At 35.0% G+C, this 24,188-nt stretch overlaps 2 protein-coding genes and 1 long non-coding RNA gene across 3 annotated transcripts; 1 reads left to right on the top strand and 2 right to left on the bottom strand.

Annotated features, from left to right (window-relative positions):
• Nucleotides 1–984: 984 nt before the first annotated feature.
• LOC140976499 (uncharacterized) lies at nt 985–1,798 on the bottom strand. Its single transcript, XM_073440705.1, has one exon. It carries the CDS (start codon nt 1,796–1,798, stop codon nt 1,067–1,069), a length of 732 nt encoding a protein of 243 aa, XP_073296806.1. The 3' UTR covers nt 985–1,066.
• Nucleotides 1,799–2,233: 435 nt separating this feature from the next.
• LOC140977818 (uncharacterized) lies at nt 2,234–4,536 on the bottom strand. The gene is made up of 3 exons (XR_012175441.1): nt 4,301–4,536; nt 3,111–3,192; nt 2,234–2,984 (listed from the first exon to the last, which is right to left on the bottom strand). It is a non-coding gene; the product is annotated as an uncharacterized lncRNA (long non-coding RNA).
• Nucleotides 4,537–9,734: 5,198 nt separating this feature from the next.
• On the top strand, nt 9,735–10,433 carry LOC140977488 (uncharacterized). The gene has a single exon (XM_073442225.1). The coding sequence runs from the start codon at nt 9,735–9,737 to the stop codon at nt 10,431–10,433; it is 699 nt and encodes a 232-aa protein (XP_073298326.1).
• The last annotated feature ends 13,755 nt before the right edge of the window (nt 10,434–24,188 follow it).

Here is a 24,188-nt window from a genome sequence, read left to right as displayed (position 1 = left end):
AAGTAATTTTAATTTTTTATTTTTTAAATAATGTGAATAATATGTTTTAAATATTGATTTATGTAAAAAGATAATTAAGGCTATTTTAGTAAAATTTTAAATTTTCAAATTCGAATCTTATTTTTATCAAACAAGAAATGAATTCTAGATACAATTTTTAAATTTCAAACCAAACACAAGATGAAATTCTAAATCCATGGATTTTCAAATTCAATTCTAAATCCAATTCTACTTCTAAATCCAAATCCAAAATTTTTAGCATCCAAACACACTGTAATTAGTTCTCCAACGTTAGGGTTTGAGAATTTAAAAAAAAATGGTCTACTTTCCATATGACAGTTAGAAACAGTTGGAAATCAATAACACAAAATATTTGTTTGCTATGTACAAATTTGTACATAATGTTATCCTCTTGGATCGAATTGAAGCAAAACAAAGAACACAAAATTTTTTGAGTTTTTGGAGAGTTAAACCATTTAAAAACTAAATTCTAAATCGTTGTATATCATAAATCACATCCACCGATCTCCTTGTTCTTTGTTCGAATGTCATGAATTCATATAGTCGATCGATGATTTAATCTTTTATATTAGACTACTTGTAGTCAATATTATTATTTATTTTTATTTAATTTTTTAACATTAGAAACCCGCTGTCGCTATTTTTGGTGTGCTATTGATAAACTGAAAGAGTCAATGCATCATTCTGCAAACTACGTTCCAGGTAAACCACACTAGACAAGTCTTTTGTGGCAGACTCAAAACTAAGATGACGAGACAGAGAGGGATTGATTGCAACAAATGACTCTTCTGGTGGAGAAATCAAGTTTTATTTTCAACTTTTCCAGAAATGCCCTGTAGTCAACCCGATTCATATTTAGATTCAAAAGAAATACTTTTGATATAAAAAATATATATTTTCATGGATCGATCCAAATAGAAGGTCCATCTCACAAACCTATGTTGTAAAATGGTTTGAAAAGAATTTTTTCTGTATATTATTATATATAACCACAACTTTATTTATTTATATACATTTTTTCAATTTTTATTTTACTAAATAAAATTCAAGTATGCAATATTACATCACCCCCTTTTAGTCTTCTACCACCTCTGCCGTTCCAAGCCAGACGACTAGCCGTAATCTTGCCGGGATTCCCCCGCAGAACCACGATCAGATCCACGAACGCGTGCAAGATATACCTATGCGACTTCTTGTTATTCAGATCCAGATAACAAAACAAAAGCTCCTCCAGAAATTCCCAGTCCACTTTCCCGGCCTGCACCACACGTGCCTCCACCATCTCCTGCATCGATCGCCGGAAATCCTCGTAAGGTCTGGGGGAATGCGTGAAGATGACTATGAAATCCTCTGCCGCCTTTCGATCTTCCGCTGTGATTTCCTCCGACTCCTCCGCGGCGGAGGCTGGGGAAGAACACGCTTCATCCGTGAGCAGTGAGCTCGAAGAACCGGAGGCGACGAAAAACCTACCCGAGCGGCGTAGGGTCTCTGGTGGAGGCGGAGGATCGAGTAATTTCGGAGACTCGAACAGGAACGACGTAGTTTTGCATCTGTTCCCGGTTCCTTCTTCGCGCTCCTCCAGATAAAGACAACCGAATTTCTCATACAAGAATTGATCCACGTCCGATAACGTAACGGCATCGCTTTCGTTCCGCTTAGCATGGACGCCAAACGACGGCATTTTGGCAGGCCTGCAACTTTGGAATTGAATTTGTTCATCGGAAATCTTGATCTTCGAAAAGCATTCTCGAACTGATTTCTGAATTTTCTTTGGCATTTCTTTTAATGAAAAGTAATTTTGTTTTAATTTATTTAATTATTATTTTTCTGGGTGAGAAATTACAAGAAAGGGGGACTGATATTTATAGTGAAAAATGGAAGATAAACTTTCGTACGACATTAAATGTGAAATAATAAAGGGTGTTTTCACATGTCATTAAGATGAACTGGTAAATAATTTTAATTAAAATATCACAAAATTTTTTATAAGACTGTCTCATATGTCAATGTTGTGAGACGGACTTCTATTTCAATCCACATGTCATTTTTGTATATATGGATCAGGACAACCCGTTTCACGAATATAAATATCATATACCCTTCGTATTTTGGAAAATTTCCTTTTTTTATTAATATTTGTTATATTTTTCCTTTTTCAAAAGAAAAATAATGATGTAGTAAACGAACCCTTTGATATTGTGAGGTTTATTTACTCTAATGACAATTAATGATCAAACAATAATGGTTTGATTTAAAACTGCAGCGGAAATGGTTTAAAAATAATTTGAAACGGACCTCAGGGCCTAGAAAAATTTCGGCATGACCTCTCCGTAAATAGGACATCCCGAAAAACTCAAGCATCAATTTATATCAAAATATACTCCAACTAGAGCCATTAAAACAAAACCAAAGTCAACAACCTGAAGCCGCACTGGCCAGGACTAAACAGAATTTAAAACTTACCAAATACTCACCAGATCATACGAACCACGGAATCGACTCAGAACATCATGAAAACAACCAAATATCACTACAAATACACGGGGCATCTCCCCGGCAAATAAAGTACATTACAAGACTGAAATAAACTCAATACATACATATAGACTAATTAGGAGACTCCACTGAACAGAACCAAGCAATCCAACCTCAATCCCGAGCTCCACTGGCGGAACCTCGGCCTGATGCTGCAAAACGACTCGGGAGATCTACCATGGTGCCCAAATGCAACCACAGCAGCCCCCCAGTAAACAACTGAGGTTAGGATTCTGGTATGAAATAGTTCAACAATAACAACGATAATCATAAATCATGCATAATCATATAATAAAATGTAATATGCAATGCATGAAAGGCTCAACAAATAACCGAGATAACAGGAGCCAACAAACGGTACGATAACAACTGGAATAATGCTCGAGCAACAACACAAGGGAGCTACATCGTCATGCAGCTAAACCGCCCTGCCAAGTATGCGAGGTATGTCAAGCTGTGCAGAATAACACCCCTGACTCGGCCTCCATACAGCTGATACGATATAACAGGATGGCACAACAGAACAAACATGATGACACAATCTCAGCGCTCACCTCAAAAGGCTGCACTAACCACGGAATTGTTCAATCACATCTACGGTCTTATGTATATAGGCCTATCAGCCACACAATGATCCTGAGATAAACAACAGTGCCAGATAATAACGGATATCAACAATGGGCTAACAAGAACGATAGGGCTCAACATGAATGTCATAACTGTATGACCTATGCTAAATGCCAATAATATGTCATAATAATAAACATATATCACAACGAAAGCATTTAAAAATTTACAATATTCAACAAGTCATAAACACGATCCATGTAATACAAAATGACAATTAAACATAATTTATGTTTTACCGTCGTATGTTACCGAACTGTAACATACCTATACCGATTGATACCGACAACAAGCTCAACTTTGATCTCCTCGTCCCAACAATAAGATGATATAACAAGTCGAGTAAATTTCCAATTCAATACAATATTTTCAAATCTCAGCTTGTACCTATACTAAGTTTTAAGGTCAAAACTTAACCAAAACTTAACCAAAATATACTTATCATACATGGTTGGAATCCTAACTTAAAAACCCATATTTCATCTGAAGATGTCAACAAGAAATTCAATCATCTTGACATGGATAAACATCCACAACCAGAAATCTAGAAAAATGAATTCTGTTACAGTTTCAGATTCGGCACCTATGACCATAAAATTCATATCTAATTCATTTTTGATCCAAATCAATATCCGCCAATTGGAAATGAAATATAATCAATTATCTAAGTTTCTCCAGTTAAAACCATCTTAAGAATCTCAATAGATTATTCTCAGAATTTTCAAGAACACACTGCTACTCAACAGATTTTCGGACAAAATCTCGTACTGAGCGGTTTCGGAAAAATGAGCATAACTATCTCAATTCTTAATCGAATTTAATGAATCTTATATCATTACAAAGACAACACATAGCTCTACAACTTTATTTTGAATCACTAGTCTAGAATACGAGCGCATAATTGACAAAAACTCGAATTACAGTAGGTGTCCTGCACAGCACAGTTTCAGAATTAGATTTGACACATTTTGGTAGAAAAATCATATCAATTCCGTTTCTTATCCAGATTTGATGATTCTAGCGGCTAAAGAAAGCTAACAAACAGAGCTACAAGTTCTATTTAGGTCATTTCTACAAATTCAAACTACAAAAATCGCAGCAACCCAAAAACCCTCACCCAAAAACCGGAAGAATTCCCGCCGAAATAGAGCACCGGAACAGCAGCTTCGATCTACCCGAATCCTTGCTCAAACTTCGCGATTTTTGACTTAAATCGAATCTTAGGATGTTAGGAAGACACCCCTTCAGACCGATCGAGATTTGAACGCCGGACGGAGGAGTTATCGCGATTTTCCCGCAGCCGCTACACAAGTGACGGGAATGGAGTTGGGAAAACTTCTTTCTTCTTTTCTTTCCTTCTCTTATTTGGTAAGTTCAGTGTATGTATATGTATTTTTATATATTATGTATTTGATTACTAAAATATTAACTCAAGCCCATCTATCCCGGTCTGTATTTATTTTGCACTCGTGTGTTATTTAAACTCTATATGTATTTTATATCGTTAAATTCTCCGATATTCTAAAATATATATTTTTAACACACTTCTTGAATTTATTTGACATAATTAATTATTTTAATTTACAACTTAATAATTTTTCTAATTATGCCAAAATTATCAGAAATTAATTACAGGACCTTACAGATATGTTGGCCGAAATAACTAGATGCAAAACGATATGTTTTTCCAATTTTTTTGTCAATAAACTTTATTCAAAGTGTGCGATTTATCGAATACGAAAGATATATTTTTTCGTTCCAAAAAATAAATTTGGATTTGAAATCTATTCAAAATTTCATATATTTATATATGAAATTTCATATATTTATATATATTATTAAATAAATGTCATGAGATTTTTTGGTAGTTTTTATTAAGTATTATTACATATCAATAGTATGATTTAGGATTTATCTGATTTCATGTAATATTTGAAAATAGAAAGACTGAAAGTTGCTACTATAAAACTGTATTAATGGCTAATCAATTGCTAAAATTTATAATAGTCAAAAGGAATATAATTCTGACCGTATGATTTTCTAAAGACAAGAAGATATAAATCGGTATTGGAAATTAAAATTGTGCATATACTCACTCCAAAATAACACACACTTCTCCCTCATGGGAAAATTGTTTATATTACTTATGGTTTTAGACAAACTTATAACTAGAGTTATTTAATAATCAAGAGAAAAAGGTCATGGTAGACGAACAATCATTAAAGTGGCCTACAATTTAGCGAATTTTGTTGTTTTTTCCCATGCATCATTATGTTGGGTGCTTGAGACTTTTCCATCTTGGCTGGTCAATCTTGTAATTAACGATTTGATTATTTTAGGATCGATTTGGGGGAAAATCGTTGAGCTACAATAGCTCGGTTCTTAAAATATTGAACACCGATGAATTAAATCTATTTTGGTGTTCAAACCAAGCGGAAAACACTCGAAATAATCCTTCGTAGAAACCGATTAAATATTTTGTAAAACATTTAAAATATATGCAAGTTGAATGAAAAAAAAATATTTTAGTTGAAGCATTTTATCAAACACTTTGTATGCAATATTTTGGTATTTGAAGAACACATAAAATGCTTCAACAATGCATCATAGGGTTGAATAAACACTCGAAAATTTTCACAACTTTTGGATGGATGAATCAGTTTAGTGATAAACTGAAATCGTGAATCTTATTGTCAATGCCAATCAGTTAACTAATGAAAGTGCGGAAATAAACTGAATGACAGATAGAATAAAACTGAGTATAAAGAACGCAAGGTTTGTGGATGTTCAGAGACTTCAAATGCTACTACGTCACCCCTTCTTCTCCTTGGAAAGGATGCAATAGAAGATTTTGATTTACATAACACCTTGTACAAACTCATTTCAACTTATGACTTATCTCATGCCTAATTGAAACTCCTAGCACTCAAGATTGCAGGCAGCACCTTACAATCAGCATATTGTTTAATGTCTAATATGCAAAGACTACATAAACAAGTTTATTGTCTTTGTGCAAGACTCACTCAACTAATCTTTAAAATTCAACTCTCTTGTATATGTGTGAGTGATTGTGTGTGAGGAATTTATCCTTTACAATGTACATCTCAAATGTATCCTCACACAAAGGCTTGTGCTCTCAACTAGCTGATTTATTCATGCTAACTGTCCATGCTTTGAATTCTCTTAAAAAAACTCTTGTTTGATCTTCAATATGTTGTATTTATAGACTCCAACAAGGATATATATGTTAGATACAAGAATACGACCGTTTTGAAAGTTTCTATACTGTTTTTGAAATTGCAACGGTCAAATTCGCTTTCCTGAAGTATTGTCATTTGAATCATCTAGTTGAGAGATAATGTAGGACCGAGCGCTTACCGCTTTACTAAAAGCTATAACTGGTGGTAATGGTGCAACTCAAATATTTTAAACCGCACAGCAGCTCAAGCACCACGGTTCGATCTCTCTACCAAGCAGGGACAATTATTGCACCCAACAATCTCCCTCTCAATAATTGCACTCCTTGCAATCAATGGAAATCGAACCCGTGACCTTGGCTCTGATACCTGTGGGGACCCGGACGCTAATCATGTTCTTAATCATCATTGGGACAATTTAATCAATTATAATCAACAGGGCGTATTTTTTTTTTTAATACAAGATCACATGCGGAACGTGAGGGTAATCATTCTGATATACATGTCCGTAGTAAAGTACAAGTCTTGTACTATATACAATCATTCAAACTAAGGTTTAACAACTAAATATCAAGTGTCCAAACCCTATCTCTAATCAAAGTCCGTAGTCTCCACTCTAATCACGATCTATCTTCATCTCCTCGACCCTGATCCTGTCCCACCTATTGCCATGCACACATACAAGCACCACAACAGCCGGATAACTCCGGTGAGAAATATATCCCAGTATAAATCAACAAAACATGCATCATACAAACAATGTAAAAGCATGTAATAGATATCAGTCATATGTATCAACTCTGAAAACATAATCACTATAAAACTGTCAATCAATTCATGATTTCATATCTCAGACTAGACTCATTCCTAGTCTAAGGATCTCGGTTTCCAGACGTTGGCACTCCTATATCGAATAATAGTAATAGAAGAAACTCAAATTCTATCCACTTCGATATAACCAAACATCCGGTGTCTTGACCTATCCGTCACAGACTATGGCATTTTCATCAATATACTATCTTGTGACAATGTGCAATGTGCTATTAACGATTCCATCAGTATTCGGCACTACTGTCACAAGATCACTCGTCTAATACTCGTCTAATACATGCTTCCTATAAATTAATAGAACAAGCATATCAATTCAAATCAATACACACAATAACAATAATTATGTGATTTAGGGAAACTCAAGTATATCATACTCGAGTCGTTCTCCCGGTACCACATTGACTTATACCTTTCGTTCGTAGTCTCGGTCTGAAGATTTGGAAGTTCTGAATTCAAGACTGTCTCTGTCAATCTGAAATGACATATCGAGAATAGCAATATCAATATTCCATTCACAATTCAATACCGAATATGATCAATCTGAATTTAATTCAAAACCAACGACATAACGGTACCATCCCAATATTTCCGTCAATACCATATCAACAGATATCAATTACCAATCATAACCCATATCCAATACAATCTGTAATCAATCCATAATCCAAATCTATCCAATACCACTCAATATAATCTGAAAAATCATAATAAATCCGAAATCAATCTGTTTCTTAATCTGACTTCGATTCTATGATGTCTAGCATGTCAAGAACATCATATATGAATCCTATTCAATTCTGACAGTAGCATAATTTCAAAACATATCAAAACATAACAAAACTTACGACCAGTTGGAGCCTGCGTCGATAGGAACACAGTACTGAAGTCGAATTCAAAATCTAACGGGCGGATCGAAATATAAAGGCGTAAGGATTTTCTATAACTTCTCTCGTTCTTTTTTTTTCGATTCTTTTCCTTTCCCTTCTCATTTCTGAAAGACTAAGGTTGTTTATATATATATCATTGCATGATCAAGGCAAGTGGCTTCATTTTCGCTCAACACGTCTCGCGCATATGCGAGACCCTCCTCGGCGCATATGCGCGAGACATATGTCTTGGCGCGTGCCTTCCCGTCAGCTCGCGCATATGCGCGCCATCTCGTCGTGCATCGCCGCGAGACCCTCGGGTCTCACACCCTACTCAACTTATGTCATGCCAATTCCTTCCTCGAGGTGGTCCGTCTATCATCCGATCAAGTTATGAATTAATCAATCTCAGATTACAGTGATAAAAATCTCAGACATTACAATACCAATTGTAGGATCGAGCGCTTACCGCTTTACCAAAAGCTATAGCTGGTGGTAATGGTGCAACTCAAATCTTTTAAACCGCACAGCAACTCAAGCACCACGGTTCGATCATTCTACCAAGCAGGGATAATTATTGCACCCAACAGATATCATCAGAATACCGAAGCTCTTGATAGAAATTCAATTTTTGCAGAATTCAGTTTCAGTTTGCTTCTTGTATTAATAATTTCACAGTTGAGTAAATATATTAGAAATACAATAATAAATTTTTTTAACATCAAAATCAAGATTACGAACATGAAATTTCCAACATATTATATATTAATAAAGTTACAAGTTTTTCTGTGAAAAAAATATAATCAAGAGAAAACTAATTAATATAGCGTTAAACTAGGAGTTGTTTTCTTTTATTTAATTTTATTATTATACCAGGTGGCTCATTTTTTACTTGGATTGTCGGAAAATATTCATGCTTCAAAATTTTTAGAAAAGAAAATTTGTAATTTTAACCATGTAAAAAATTCGATTGTAATATCTCTTTTAAAATAATGTTGTTTTTTTAGACAAGAAAATGATTTTATTCCATGATATTTGAACCAAAAAAAAATCAATTTATGGGATAGAACAGTATACAAGCATTAGGTGTACGTACTCACGTGGACTAGCCGAAAATTCTCCAGTGGATCCATGCGTACATATTACCATTGATTGGATCACACAAATACGAAGAGAAATGGAGAGGGAAGAAAGAAAGAGAAGGATAACATCGAAAGGGTTAGATCAGATGGCGCTAAATGCGGGTCGGCTCTGAAGCCTCGATATGGATCATTTACCCGCACAATATGACTCCCGACCGCCGACTACATATGATCATTGTGCGTATGTATGATTTTTTCTGTATATCTTTGGATCGTCGGTTTAACTAACTGTAGAGTTTTCATATGTTGCTCTGATAATTGTTATGTCATAGAAACTTGTTGAATGACATGAAATTAAGTATCAATCCCAAATATATTTAATTTAATTATATAAAAGTAAAGAGAAATAAAATAGTTGGGTTCTAGGAAGTTTTCAAAAAGCGTTGGGAACAACATTGAGTCTGAGTACTGCCTATCATCCAGAGACCGATGGTCAGTATGAGAGGACTATTCAGACACTCGAGGACATGTTACGTGCTTGTGCTTTGGATTTTGGACCAGCATAGCATGATCATATGCCGTTTGTGGAGTTTGCATATAACAATTGCTACCACAGCAGCATTGGTATGGCTCAATTTGAAGCATTGTATTGTAGATGTTGTCGTACTCCATTGTTTTGGGACGAAGTAGTAGAACGACAAGTTCAAAGACCTGAATTAGTGCAACAAGAGATTGACCAAGTGGAATTGATCAAGAAGATAACTAAAACTGCACAAGGTCGTCAATCGAGTTACACGGATACCAAGCGTAAACCCCTACAGTTTCAGTCAGGGGAAAAAGTTTTCCTTAAAGTTTCACCATTCTGCAGAGTGATGAGATTTGGATTCATGGAAAAATTAGCCCGAAGATTCATCGGACCTTTCGGGATTTTGGAATGTGTTGGAAATTTGGCGTATCGATTGGCTTTACCACCATATCTATCCAGCATTCATAATGTCATTCATGCATCATTGCTACGACGGTATGTAGTAGATGAATGGCACGTTCGTTGTCCGATAGATGTTCAACTTATAGAAGACTTGACTTATGTCAAGCAGTCGCTTTTAATCCTGGGTATGAAAGAGAAGAAGATCAGAAACAAGACCATTCCACTTGTTCTAGAGCAATGGCCACGTCGAGGTACTGCAGAAGCAACTTGGGAATTAGAGAACGAGTTATATTTTATTCAGTTGTATTGTACTTCAACTCTGATTTCGAGGAGGAAATCTTTGTAAGGAGGGGAGGATGTAATGACCCGGATCCTTATTTTGAATGAATTACTGATTAAAAAATGATTAAAAGGTTGTTAATAAGCATTATTAAGGAATTGGTAATTCGAGATCAACCTGTTGGGATCCAGCGAATTTAAAATGTATAACCCAATCTACTTCATATTAAATTATCCTGATAAATCCAACTAGACAAATGAGATTATGACACGTGGCAAATAAGATTGATTCGGATTTTCTGAACTAGTCCAGATGCAGCCTATAAATGGAAGCCGATTTCCTTTGTTTCCTACACCGCTTCCTTCGGAGAGAGTTTTAGTCATATACCTTAGGTTTTTTAGCCAGTTTCTAGGGCACTTTAATGTTGAGAAGTTTTGAATCTAGTGTCGACTCGAGGAGAGATCTGTGAACTAAGATCGAGATATCATCAGCGGGTTGACGACGGACGCATGTATATTCGTAAAACTTTAAATAGTGATTTAAGAATCATTAGAAAGAACTTTGGAGCATGTTTGATAATTCAAGATCTGGTTTAATAGTGATTTCATTATGTTGGTATTATCTAGGTTCAAGGCTTTCTGTCAGATTGTTTTAGTGAGACATGTGATGTACTGACTGAGATAGCCAAGTGTAGTATACAAACTTATATGCTGCATATTTATACGTTGCATGATACATGTTTTACTACTTTTGCATATTATGCATGACATATCATATTGAGCCTGATATCTTTTGAGATATACCTCGTTTGTTGGGGCTGCTCAGCCCCATTCTGTATTGTGAAAGGTGGGGCATCGAGAGCTACAGTGTCCAACGGCACCCACTGGCTCTGATGATCTTGACATTGTAGGTCCACGTCTTGATGATGATTGTGAGAGCCAAAACACGCCTAGGACATATCAGAGACTACACACTCAGGCGCCCCTAGACTCAGCATGAGATTCTTGATTTGATCTTTGATATCCGAGCATATTGCATTTCACATGTATCATATCAGTTTTTATTCTCGTACATTCTCGTATTGGACGATTATCGTTTATGTCCTTGTTTTCATCTTGGGCATCCCATTCCATGGAGCAGGTCTTAGGTTGAACGGTTCGGATGGCCAGGGCTGTGGCTAGAGTAGTTGGGCTTTCGGTGGTAATCCAGTGGAGGTTTTATTTGGTTATCGTATTCTCGTGCAGTGTTATGTTTTCGATATATTTGTATTAATGTTTAAGACTACTGTTATTGTTATATTTTTGTTTGGGTTGTAAGATGATTAATTTATTTGGTTTCTGCTGTTTAATTGTTGTTATTAAGTTTTAATTTTGCATGTTTATTTGTCTGTTTAGTAGTGGCTCGGGTAAGTGTGCTACAAGAACTAAGAATGAGATGAGAAATGATTTGAATTTATGCACCTATTTATAGGCGCTCTTCCTCGTCTGAACGCAAGAAACATCCGCACATTTTCATCATTTGAACATGGATAAAAATATTCAAATATGCTGCCTAATATAATAAATGTGCATCCCTACCTTTTGACTTGGTGCAAATCTCTCACATGATTTGTCGAAATTTCTCTCACTTAGAGATTTGATTGAGAGTCAAACACATCTTCACACATCATTTCAATCTAATCATTCTCTACTGCTTATGTTTCTGCTAAAGCCTCTGCCTGCTTCGAAGTTACCAACCTATCATCTTTATTCTTGTGTCGGCTTTCTTCTCCAAGAACCGCAGTTAAGACATCGTCGAATTTTAAAGAGCCCAAAAAAATATTTTTGGTTAAGTTGATGATAAATTGATCATATGAATCTGGTAAAATTTGAAGTAGAAGCTCTATACGTTCATTTTCCTCTATTTTATGTCCCAGAGAAGTTAGTTGGGCAAATAGAGTATTTAGTGTTTTGATATGGTCGGTCATTGAAGATGATTCTGCATCTGAAGAGTATAAAGTCTTTTCTTTAGAAAAATCTTGTTGTGTAGTGACTTGACCTTGTATATCTTTGTCAGAGTATCCTAGATAATTTTTTCTGTTTTTATCTCAGAGATACTTGACAGTACTTCGTCTGCTATAGCCAAGTGTAAATTTGCAACAACATTATCACTCACCTTATTCCACTTTCCATTTTCAGTCATTTTCACTGGTCTATCTCCAATAGCTGTCAAGCAATTCTCTTTTCTTAAAATTGTTTGTATCTTTATTTTTCTCAACATAAAATTGCTTCAATTGGACTTTGTTATCTTGTATATGCCCGTCAATATGTCTACAATAATTTAGTAGAATGGACAAAATAATTCTGCCTTCACAAAAAAATCTCAAAAAAAAATCTTTTTTGATGTGGAAGATTAGTCTAGGCTGCAACCACAGAGCATATTCAGAATTTTAAGAATTTTAAACCAAGGCTCTGATACCACTTGTTGGTCCCATGTACTACATCTTAAGATATAAACATGAAAATAAATAATAAATTTTTTTTTGGAAATTATAAGTTTCAGAGTTTGACAAACTGATCAGTAACAAACTAAAGACCTGAACTGAAAGAATATAACTGATATTAGAATTGAAGGAGACTTATCGGACTGAAATGGACGAAGTAGAACTAAAGTATATAAACTAAAAGTTCTCAAAAGTATTAATAAATCTAAAAAATGATGATTCGAAGATAGACAAATTGACCGATACTAGAACTGAAGAGCAGAACTGAATGTGAACTAGTATAGAATAACTGAAAACTGGAACTGGAGCTATAAAAGCGTTCAAACTAAAAGGACATTAGTTAGAACTAATTTAGACTAGCCGAACTGATCAGTCGATCAGTTTGATTCCTGATCAGTTGGTCACATCATCAGTTACAGTTTTGAATCTCAACATATAAACCAACATTTTGTACCAAAGCAGAACAAACGAAGCATTACATTCTGATACAGCGTACCTTTTTCAGAAAAAATTGTCTACATAGACTAAAAGACGATTCAACAGATATTAAATATTAAATGAATTCAGTGTGACCGTTGGAATCGAAAACTATATATAGATGAGAAGTTCAGTTGTGAAGTGGTTAAGATTCTTACGAAAAACGATTACGAACGATCAATCCATTATCAATCAGTTGCGATTCAATTTCAAGATTATACTCAGTTTGCAAATCGCAATCTCAAGCTCACACTACACTAAGTTAATCGTAGCAGTCAGGCTATTCATTTGAGCTATTCAGTTTCCAACTAATAAATTCTGTAAGTAAAATTAAGAGTTTCAGTTTAGCAGTATTTAAGTCCAAACTGAAGTGCGTTATTACATTGTATTGTAATTAATTAAAAGTTTTTTAGTGAATACAGATAATTGAGATAGAAGGGGTGATGTAGTAGCATTTGAATTCTCTGAACATCCATAAAAATCCGTGTGTCAGATTTTCTTGTTCATTTAGTTATCACAGTAACCTAGCCAAAATATTCAAATTTATCCTTCAGTATATTTCTGCACTATCTCAGTTAACTGATCGTTATTGACATACAAGATTTCAGGATCAGTTTCTCAAAAAACTTATTCACATTTGAAAAATACTTTAAAAATCATAAGTGTTTATTCAAAATCCTCTTCTAAACACTTTACTCGTATTAACTGATCCTAAAAACTGGATAACAAGATTTAGGTGGAAAACCTCTGAAATTTATTAGGGTAAAATCACGGGTAAGATGAAAAAAATTCCACTATAATATTTTTATGGTGTACAACCACTCTCTATATTTTCAAAGAGAACATACACTCTGTTAATACAAGAGAACAAATACCTCACAAATATTATAGAACTAAACACTTAAATGCTATAAGATCAGATAAAAGAACTGAGAATGAGATGAAGAATGAGGTGAATTTATGCACCTATTTGTAGGCGCTCTTCCTCGTCTAAACGCAAGAAACATCCGCACATTTTCATCGTCTAAACATGGATACAAATATTCAAATATTCTGCCTAATATAATAAATGTGCAGCCCTATCTTTTGACTTTGTGCAAATCTCTCACATTATTTGTTGGCAATAAATACTATAAATATAAAACAATATTTTCTCAAACAAGAATATTTAGAAAATCCAACAATTTTCAGGGGAAAAAATGCCAATTATATCGAACAAGAGCCTGGAAATTCGATTCCATCAACTTCAAATAAAATTTTACACAATATAAAATGAAATCAAGTTTTAAGATTGCTCTTCTGTCTTCTTTTTTTAGAAAAATGTGATTGTAAACAAGATTTTTTATTAACTACATTAACATATTTTGTGCATACATAATAAACTTAAACCAAATATAATCAGAGTATGAAATCCATAAACCAACATAATATAATGAACCAAATATCATCGCGATACGAGCGATAATCCTGAATTAAATTTTACAACCATACCGAATATTTTTAAAGCAAATCATGAACAAAACAACTGATAAAAATTCTAGAAGCCGCTGCTAAGTCCACCTGACCCGTCCAACCTAAGATCTGTCTCATGGGAATAAGGTGTCTAAGATAAAAGTAAGGACTTCGTTCCGTTGAATCCACTGCTTAGTCCACGTGACCCAGTACATAATGTATGAGTATACAAACATATATGTTCATGTATGAATCATGAACTGATGATAATGGATCAAATTGAAAACTCATGCTTAGCCTAGAGGCGTATGAGTGAATAGCACGTTGTTCCGATGAATCAGTTGGTGATTCTCACACTCAATCGAGATCTTGGACCTGAAATGTCTTGGGTCATCGTAGCACGCTGGTCCATAGAATCTGGGTGGCTCTCGGTACTCGTTCATCCAAGATAGGGTTGAGCGGCCCTTAGTTGATCAAGTCTTATATCAATGGATAATCAGGCTCAACATGGTATGCAAATACCACATATATAACATGAAAGTATAACATGCATCATATGACAAGTAAAATACAACACATAAAAATGCACAATAGCTGGATATCTCGGTCAATACTACATACCTCTATTATAGTCCGGATTGCTTACCCTATTTCTATACATTGTAACCAATAAACTTATATTAGTATCTACGCATGCTTATAGCTCACAACTACCATCCCCCCAAATATAACTAAGGCCCTCAAATTATACACTCATCCGTCGACAACCTTTTGGACACGACAGCTTTGTCGCTCGATCTTTGAGTCGATGACTACTCCAGGAAACAACTGGAAAATTCTAGAATTGCACTAGATTTCGAGAGTGAAAGATACAAAAGTGGTGCAAGTGAAATGAATCTCGCATGGTCTATTTATAGGATGAGTTTGGATGGCCCGAACTAGCTACAGTCATATGTGTCATGCTCGCCCTGACGCCTCATCGGAGGGTGGAGATCGGAAGGTCCGGTCCATGGTTTATAAGATCCAAACTGTAACATACATATACTCATTGGATGCATAACTGTCTTACTAGATGTGTGGGTTCTAGAGGTTCGATCCTAGCTTTAGAAAGTCTGAAGTCTAAACCAACAGGTAGTTCCAAACTGGCTGCTGAATATATTCTTCAATTTTCTTAATAATGACATCTTCACGACATATTTATCACGTTTAAATGATACTTTATTCATAAAAAAAAACTTGGGTCATTACAGTTCGTTAGTATTTAGGGATTTTGGGACAATCATCACTAGGGATAACAATCTTTTTTGAACCTGACAAAGAATCTGATATCGGACCCGGATGGAAGAAGGTATGGAAGGGAATTTTTCCCAAATTCAAAAAACTGATAACCGGGTATGACAATTTTCGAGAATGGAGATGGAGGCGGGTATTAAAAAATCATATCCATATCCGACACAAATGCTCGATTAATANGTCGAATGATACTAGTTGTATGGAATGAAGAAAATTATTAGTATAGAGTTGATACTATTTTTGTTGGATAATGATGTTAAGATAAATTGTTTCTAATATTTTGTTATTTTTCTATGATGTTTAATTTTCTAATTTTTATATTTTTCCTTATTGTTCTCAACAATTAAGTAAATATATATAGCTTACTCAAAATAATTCAAATTTGAGAAAATGTAATTATAGCTAGTAATAAGATATTTGAGTAGGATATGATTATTCAATCCTCCGATAGGTATGAGGATGAGGATGAGCATGATGTTAAGAATGAGGATAAAATTGCTTACCTGATAGGGATGTGGATGGAGATGAAAATTGTAACGTCCCGAAAATCTGAAGGTCTACGTGAACCACATGCATTCAAGTTATCAAATTTCTTATGTGTTTTAATTAAATTAATTTAATTGCATTAATTAAATATGGTAGGCATGTTTACATGTTTAAAATATGGTTTTCTACTAGAATGCATAAAACTGTGTTTTAAAAAAGTTATTCGATACGCGATAAATAAACGGAGACCGGGGACCATATAAGAGAAAATATTTTTATTAAATAAATATTTTTAATTGTTTAATGTGTGGTGTATTTTAAATGAAATTTTCGAAGGAGGTATTTTGATGTGTTTTTATACGCCGAGTCGTATTTTTAAACGCTATTTGATTTTCGACGAAAATATGAACTTTTCGAGAACTCGGCTAATATTTTCACGAACTTTCCTAAACAAAATATTTTAAATATTCACTAATAGACCTAATATACTATGATTATTGGGCCTAAAACTTTTACCAAGTGTTTATTTAAAATACAAGGCCCTAACTCCTACACATCATACCACACGCCCCAACCCCTCTAAACACAAGGACTCTTCTTCCACCAGCCAAGCACACACATACACGTATTTTTGAAGGAGAAAGTCATGCCTTTGAGATAAAAGCAAACAACGGTTCCGTTCATCATTGTTCTTCGCATCTCAACTTAATTGTTGTGCGTAAAATACGCAAAAGCACGCCTTAAATTTCTTTCAAACATCTTTCACACCATATTATTGAAAGGAGATCGATTATGGGTACCCGGAATGCGCAACGGAAGTTTTAAAAATATTTACAATGGCAAAAAAAAAAAAACCCAAGCACCCCTCACTTAGTGTTTAGCAAATACAAATAAAAACACAAAAACATACATAGAGTGTTTTTAGAGATTTACCTATCAATCACAAAGATTGATGATGGCTCCCACTAAGTTGTTAAACAACTTAGCTCTTGAATGGAAAACAAATCCACAAACCTCCCTTGAGCACTCCTTGCTCAAAATCAAGCCCACCACTAGCTAGGAAGATCCACTCTACACTTGCACTAGAAAATGTAGAGTATTTTTCTTTGAGAAGTTTGCAATCCTTTCATCATAATGAAGAAGCGAAATTGAGAAAATTTTAAGGGAAAGTTTCGGCCATCACATGGAGGAAAGAAGGGGAGGATAATTTTTCTTTGTGCTTGAAAAAGTTGAAAAGTGCATGTGCATGACATGCTTTGTTTATTGAAAAAGTTGTCTCCTAATCCTTCACCTCCCTTGCATGCAATTTATTTGGGCTTGTAACATTTACAAAGCCCATAGACTTTTATTTAAATATCTCAAACACATTTGAGATCAATTAAATCTTAATTGAATTTACGCAAGCCCACTAGTTGAAATATTATTTCCAATTGGGCTATACAAGACCCAATGCTATTTATTTAATTCAACACTTGAATTAATTTAATTATTTAAACTCTACTAGGTCCACTAGTGTTTAATTAATTCAACACTTGAATTAATTTAAATTAGTCCATAACAATGTTTATGAAAATCACAATTTTCAAATACATTATTTAATTGAGCCAACTTTTAATTTAGGAACACTTCAACAAATTAAAAGTCACATTCCCCTTAATCCTTTTATAGAAGTCATACTTCGATTTTTCTTTGCGCTTATGAACTCTTTTATGAGTCGTTCAAAACATTGAACTATTTTTCTTCTCAACGAGATCTAGAAAGCTAGTACTTGTGTGGTCCTCAATGGTTCATTGATACAACTAGCAGTGTGTTCACACCTCAATGTGATTTAGGACTAAACATGTCTTTATATGAGCATACCCCAATTGTTTCATTCTTACTTATCAACTACTTGATAAAAAGAACGTCAGAACTCAAGTTTGATAGTACCCAACCAATCATATTAAACTCCTAACAGCATCGCTTACATGATTCCCTAGATATCAAATGATAATGCCTGCAAGAACATTTCATTATGGGTAGCGTACAATACGGTCCCTTCATCTCATATATCCCGACCGATTCGACAACTATTGGTATATCGAGAGTTGCCAAAGAATCGATACTATGTGTCATGTCATAGTTACATCGTTAGTGTAATCTAAGAAACCTCTTTCTTAATTACCACCAACACTCTGATAAGAGATTTCACACTATATACACATGAGATCACATAGGATATCCATACCCGAAGGTAAGCGGTGAATCCCCGACTATAATGCATAGACTCTTATATATTTCGACAAAACATCTAACTTTGCCACTTGATGACCCCATGAGAGTCGGTAAACAAGTTAAAGTGCAATGCTAGCATATAGAGTCTAACGTCCCAGATTCGACGACTGTCCTCACTGTACCAAGACAAGTCTTTCCAGCGTGCTTATGTCCTCACTCACACGCACCCTAGGAAACTTCTCAGGAGGTCACCCATCCCAAAATTGTCCCAAGTCAAGCACGCTTAACTTTGGAGTTCTTATGTGATGAGCTACCGAAAAGAAGATGCACCTTCGTGGTATGAGTAGTACATATCAAATCTTTTAAGCCCTCTTCAACTGTACAGTCCATTACATTGAACAGTCTCGGAATCCCTCTCATTCCCGTGTGAGATCGGTTCATTCATGTTCCCTCCACCTAGAAGCCTGCCAGGAGCCGCTCATTGTCCGTGCAACTGATGGCACCGGCGATCACCCCCGCCCTCTTCGGCCCCGGGCCTCACATGCCCACCAGCTTCCGCTTGGTTCGTCCCCAAATCACACCGTACTAAGAGAGGTCGGCTCTAATACCAACTGTAACGTCCCAGATTCGACGACTGTCCTCACTGTACCAAGACAAATCTTTCCAGCGTGCTTATGTCCTCACTCACACGCACCCTAGGAAACTTCCCAGGAGGTCACCCATCCCAAAATTGTCCCAAGTCAAGCACGCTTAACTTTGGAGTTCTTATGTGATGAGCTACCGAAAAGAAGATGCACATTCGTGCTATGAGTAGTACATATCAAATCTTTTAAACCATCTTCAACTGTACAGTCCATTACATTGAACAGTCGTCGAATATGGGGCGTTACATAGAGTCACAATGTTGTCCCGGATCATGAGGACTAATGGTGTACGACTATAAACTAGGACATTTCCACTCGACAAGTGAGAACCACTTGAAAAGTCCTTTATAGAAGGATGTTCAGTGCACTCTACAAGAAGCACCTATCTGCATGCTCGGACATCGCAATGTCCCCTACCAATGAAACATGGTACTCACATCGCAGACACTAGTCTCAAGCTCAAGCGGCCTTTATCCTTCTTAACGGCGGCTGAATAGACTAGGAACTGTTTAGAACATACATTATTTCAAATATGAGTTTCATGATACTCATCATATGAGCATATCATCTTCTTTCTACTATTTGTATATTCAAGGAGCAACAAGCATGGGTATACAGATAAAGATGTGTCAAAACAATAATTTTAAATATTATTAAAATAAAGATTGTTTATACATAGAGTTTCAACATGAACTCTCGGCCAACACTTGGCTCGACGGACACCTACTCTAACAATCTCCCACTTGCGCTATAGCCAACTATCCATATGCTTCAAACCCATTGATTCGCGATGCTTCTCGAGTCGACACTAGCTCCGAAACTTCTCGACATCAAAGTGCCCTAGAAACTGGCTAGAAAACCTAAGATATATGGCTAGAATTCTCTCTAACGAAAGTGATGTAGGAAACAAAAAAATCAGCTTCCATTTATAGCTACATCCGGACTAGTTCAGAAAATCCGAATCAATCTTATCTGCCACATGTCAGAATCTCATTTGTATAGTTGGATTTCTCGGGATAATGTAATCTGAAGTAGATTGGGTTGTCCATTTTAAATTCGGTGGATCCCAACAGGTTGATCTCGAATTATCAATTCCTTAATAATACTTAATTAGAAACCCTTTAATCATTTCTTAATTAGTAATTCATTCAAAATAAGGATTTGGGTCATTACACTGCTCTCTTTTGAATGGATGTCTAATTTTTTATATTTCTTTCTGAAATTAAAGTCTCGCTAATCCTTGAATTGTGAAATCAATGATCGACAATTCCGTGCCAATTTATGTTATTCAATTCATGCGATCTTGTTAACTCTCTCTTCACTTCTTCGCAATGTCGTCGACAAATATTCAGACCCTCTTTATTATGCTATTTTAGTTTCTACGAGTTATATCTAAGTGTACGCAATGTCGTGGAGGCCATTCAACAACAGCCATACATTCGTCCCTTTTTCGGTCCACCGACAACCATGCTAAACATGCTGTTCACCTCTCATGAAGTAGGTGGACTAGGAATCGTCCCATCGTCGAGAGGTGTCAAAGACTCGTTCATGTAAGCCTACATGGCTTGCTGTTAAAAAAAAAGTTATATAGAGAAAATATTTCCAACACATTTTAAAATGATATAATTATAATTAAACATAATACTTACATCAACAAGTCTTGAACGCTCATCGAAAACGATCTATCGTCATGTCGATGTGTGTGAACATATAACTCCCATGACGTCGGATCTCTATGATGTTGTTCTTAATGCATTATTAATTCGATTGTATGTAATTAGAGACGTTAAAATAATATATTTTAAAAATAACCACAATGTTTAATAATGAAATATTAACATACTTACCAATTTCTGACAATGTCCGCTGTAAGTCTTCGAGCCAGCAATGTGCTTTGTAGTACCAGTCTCAGGTCATGCTGGCTCGCTATTCTTGTTATCCTTGTTTTTGGCTGCCCTAGCCAGCCACCTCTCGTCACTCTATGCCAACATTCATGAAGCCCAGCGTTCATCGCTGACTGTTTGCGGATGACGATCAGCACTCTATGTAGCTATGTTCTTGTACCATAGTTGTCTGATGGTATCATCGAGATGATCTGGCAATCTATATTTTTTCTGTCAATAAAATGCAAGACAACAATAATGAGATTTATTGTTACTATGATGTAAAATTAATTTTAAAACCATAAATCAGAATGTTAAGCAATTACAATAAAAATCTATATACCAAAACTTACAATGAACTCCTCCCAATACCACTGTCCCTGGTCTTCAGTAACATGCTTCAATGAATAGCCTTCGTTGCATGTCTGTAACGAAAACTGAGCAGTAATGAACCGGATAATCTTATTGTGATCCGGCTAAAATCTGTTATCGAAATTTTTAAAATTAGCGACGATAATTATATAAATTTTTTTTACCAAAAAATGAGACTAAATAAACAAAAAAATAATTTTATAACTTACATGCCATCTGCGACCCATATCGGAGTACGAACATCATCCGGAGGTGATCCGTGTTGCTGATTTGCCATATATACGTACAGAATCGATGTATGTAAACGATTCAGTAGTTATGTGCACAAAATAAAATATATTTTATCCAAATTACAATTCAATCATAAATAAACTCAACCATATTCACTTTCGTCGTAAATTTCACGAACATCGTCGCTCGAATGATGAATTGTAGTCATTCGGTATAAATCCATAACGACCGAGATGTACCTTAACGGTATCTTCATCTAAATATATACTACAAGAAAATAGGCATTCAACAACACATCAAAGACAACAGTTTTTTATCAAAACCGTTGTCTTTTATCTTTTAACAACGGTTTCAACAAAAACCGTCGTCGTAGCCTAAAAAAACCTGCTCATAGACAACAGTTTTTTAAAAACCGTTGTCTTTGATGTGTCTACGACAACGGTTGTCTTTAGCATTTTTTTGGGGGACAAAGACAACGGTCTATTAAAGTGTTTTTTTGGACAAACGACAACGGTTTTAGAATCGTCGCTAATTTAAAATTGCGACGGTTTTATTAAACATTAGCGACAGTTTAACAAAAACCATTGCAAATTGTCTATAAATATCCGCGTTTTCGGTTCATTTTCTTCACGCGATAGATTTTTCTCTCTTAGACGATTTTAATTTCGAAATAGTATAAGTTTTTTCGCTTCAATTCCTGATAAATTTCTAAATGTTAGTTAAGATCATGATTATTATTAGTTTAGTCAGATTGTAAGTTTTTTTTTGGTAGATTTATTAAATTATAAAAGTAATTTTTTTAATTTTACGTAAAAAAATAGCGACGGCTTTTGTCAAAAACCATCGCTAAATCAAAAACCGTAGCTAATTGTAGCGACGGTTTATCAAAAAACCATCGCTAAAAGAGACGGTTTTTTTTAAAAAACCGTCGCAATATAATAGCTACGACAACGGTTAAAAATAATTGTCGTTGAATACACTTTCAACAACACCTTCAACGACACCCTCAGTTACAACAATTTTAAATGGCCTAAGACAACGGATAAAATCCGTTGTCGTTTAGCGTTTTTCTTGTAGTGATATATTGTTCTGACATTTTTTTCGATGGTAAGGATAACGTATATTTCCATTAATAAACACTCAGGATGACTAAGTGCAAATGTTACAAACGACTCTACACCAACACAATATTCATTTGTTAGAAATCTATTCTCCAACCGACGATACATCCAATTTCTACTGTTATCCATTTTATCCTACAAAAGAATAAATAAGATATATTTTACTGAATCGCTATAATTTACTCCTTAATTAAAAAAATTACTATATGAACTCCTTAGTTCTGATTCAACATAAGTGGCAGATTTAATAATTTTAATGTTGACAATTAATTGAACAATTAAATTATATAATATTTTAATAACAAACATGTAATATATATTATTTAATTTCTAAATAACATGCAATAAAAAAAATTAAACTATGTATAAATTTACAACAAACTTACAATCCGACCGTAGAAGATGCCGAAGCACTATGCACGCACAAAAAAATCAGCTGGAAAACGACATGCACTGTAAGCTAACAAAATTCATTAGCTTAACTAACATTAATAAATTTATCAAGAATTGAAGCTAAAAAACTTACCCCAAATCGAAACTAAAATCGCCTAAGAGAGAAAAATTTATCACAGATAGGAAGCGGTGCGGAGAAAAATAGACCGAGTATGCCTATATTTATAGACAATTTGAAAAAATGTCGCTAATGCTTAAATCGTCACTAATAGAACCCTCGCTATTAGCGACGGTTGTATTTAGATCGGCGAGTGTTTTAAAACTGTCACTAGGGGTGTCGAAATGCAACACGACCCGTCAACCCGACACGACCCAACACGAAAAAAATCAGGTTCGGGTTGGGTCGGGTTCGGGTTAGTGTTGGGTTAGACGGGTTTCGGGTTGGGTGGCGGGTTGACCCGAAAACTTTATTTTTGAAAATATTACCTATATTTTTATATATTGTATGTTTGNCATTAATGTTTTTTAAAAAATAAATTTCGAGTTAGACGGGTTGATTCGGGTTAGACGGGTTCGTGTTCGGGTTGCTTCGGGTTCGGGTTGGGTTCGGGTTGAAAGAATAAAAAAAAATTTCGCCGATTGACACCCCTAACTGTCACATCAACATCTTATGTGTAAAATTTGGTTTAAACTTCCCATTGGCCATGACTACATTTAACTCGCAAAAAATGTAAGATAAATACAAACATGATGGTGTAAAATGTAAAAGAAAT

Source organism: Primulina huaijiensis, chromosome 5, assembly GCF_012295235.1.
Source record: "Primulina huaijiensis isolate GDHJ02 chromosome 5, ASM1229523v2, whole genome shotgun sequence".
NCBI lineage: Eukaryota > Viridiplantae > Streptophyta > Magnoliopsida > Lamiales > Gesneriaceae > Primulina > Primulina huaijiensis.
Note: the sequence above shows the minus strand (reverse complement) of the source record. Positions and strands in the feature narration are given on the sequence as shown.

Bases quoted from the DNA above. Each gene is read 5' to 3' on its own strand.
- LOC140976499 (XM_073440705.1), bottom strand. From the start codon at position 1,798: ATGCCAAAGAAAATTCAGAAATCAGTTCGAGAATGCTTTTCGAAGATC.
- LOC140977488 (XM_073442225.1), top strand. From the start codon at position 9,735: ATGCCGTTTGTGGAGTTTGCATATAACAATTGCTACCACAGCAGCATT.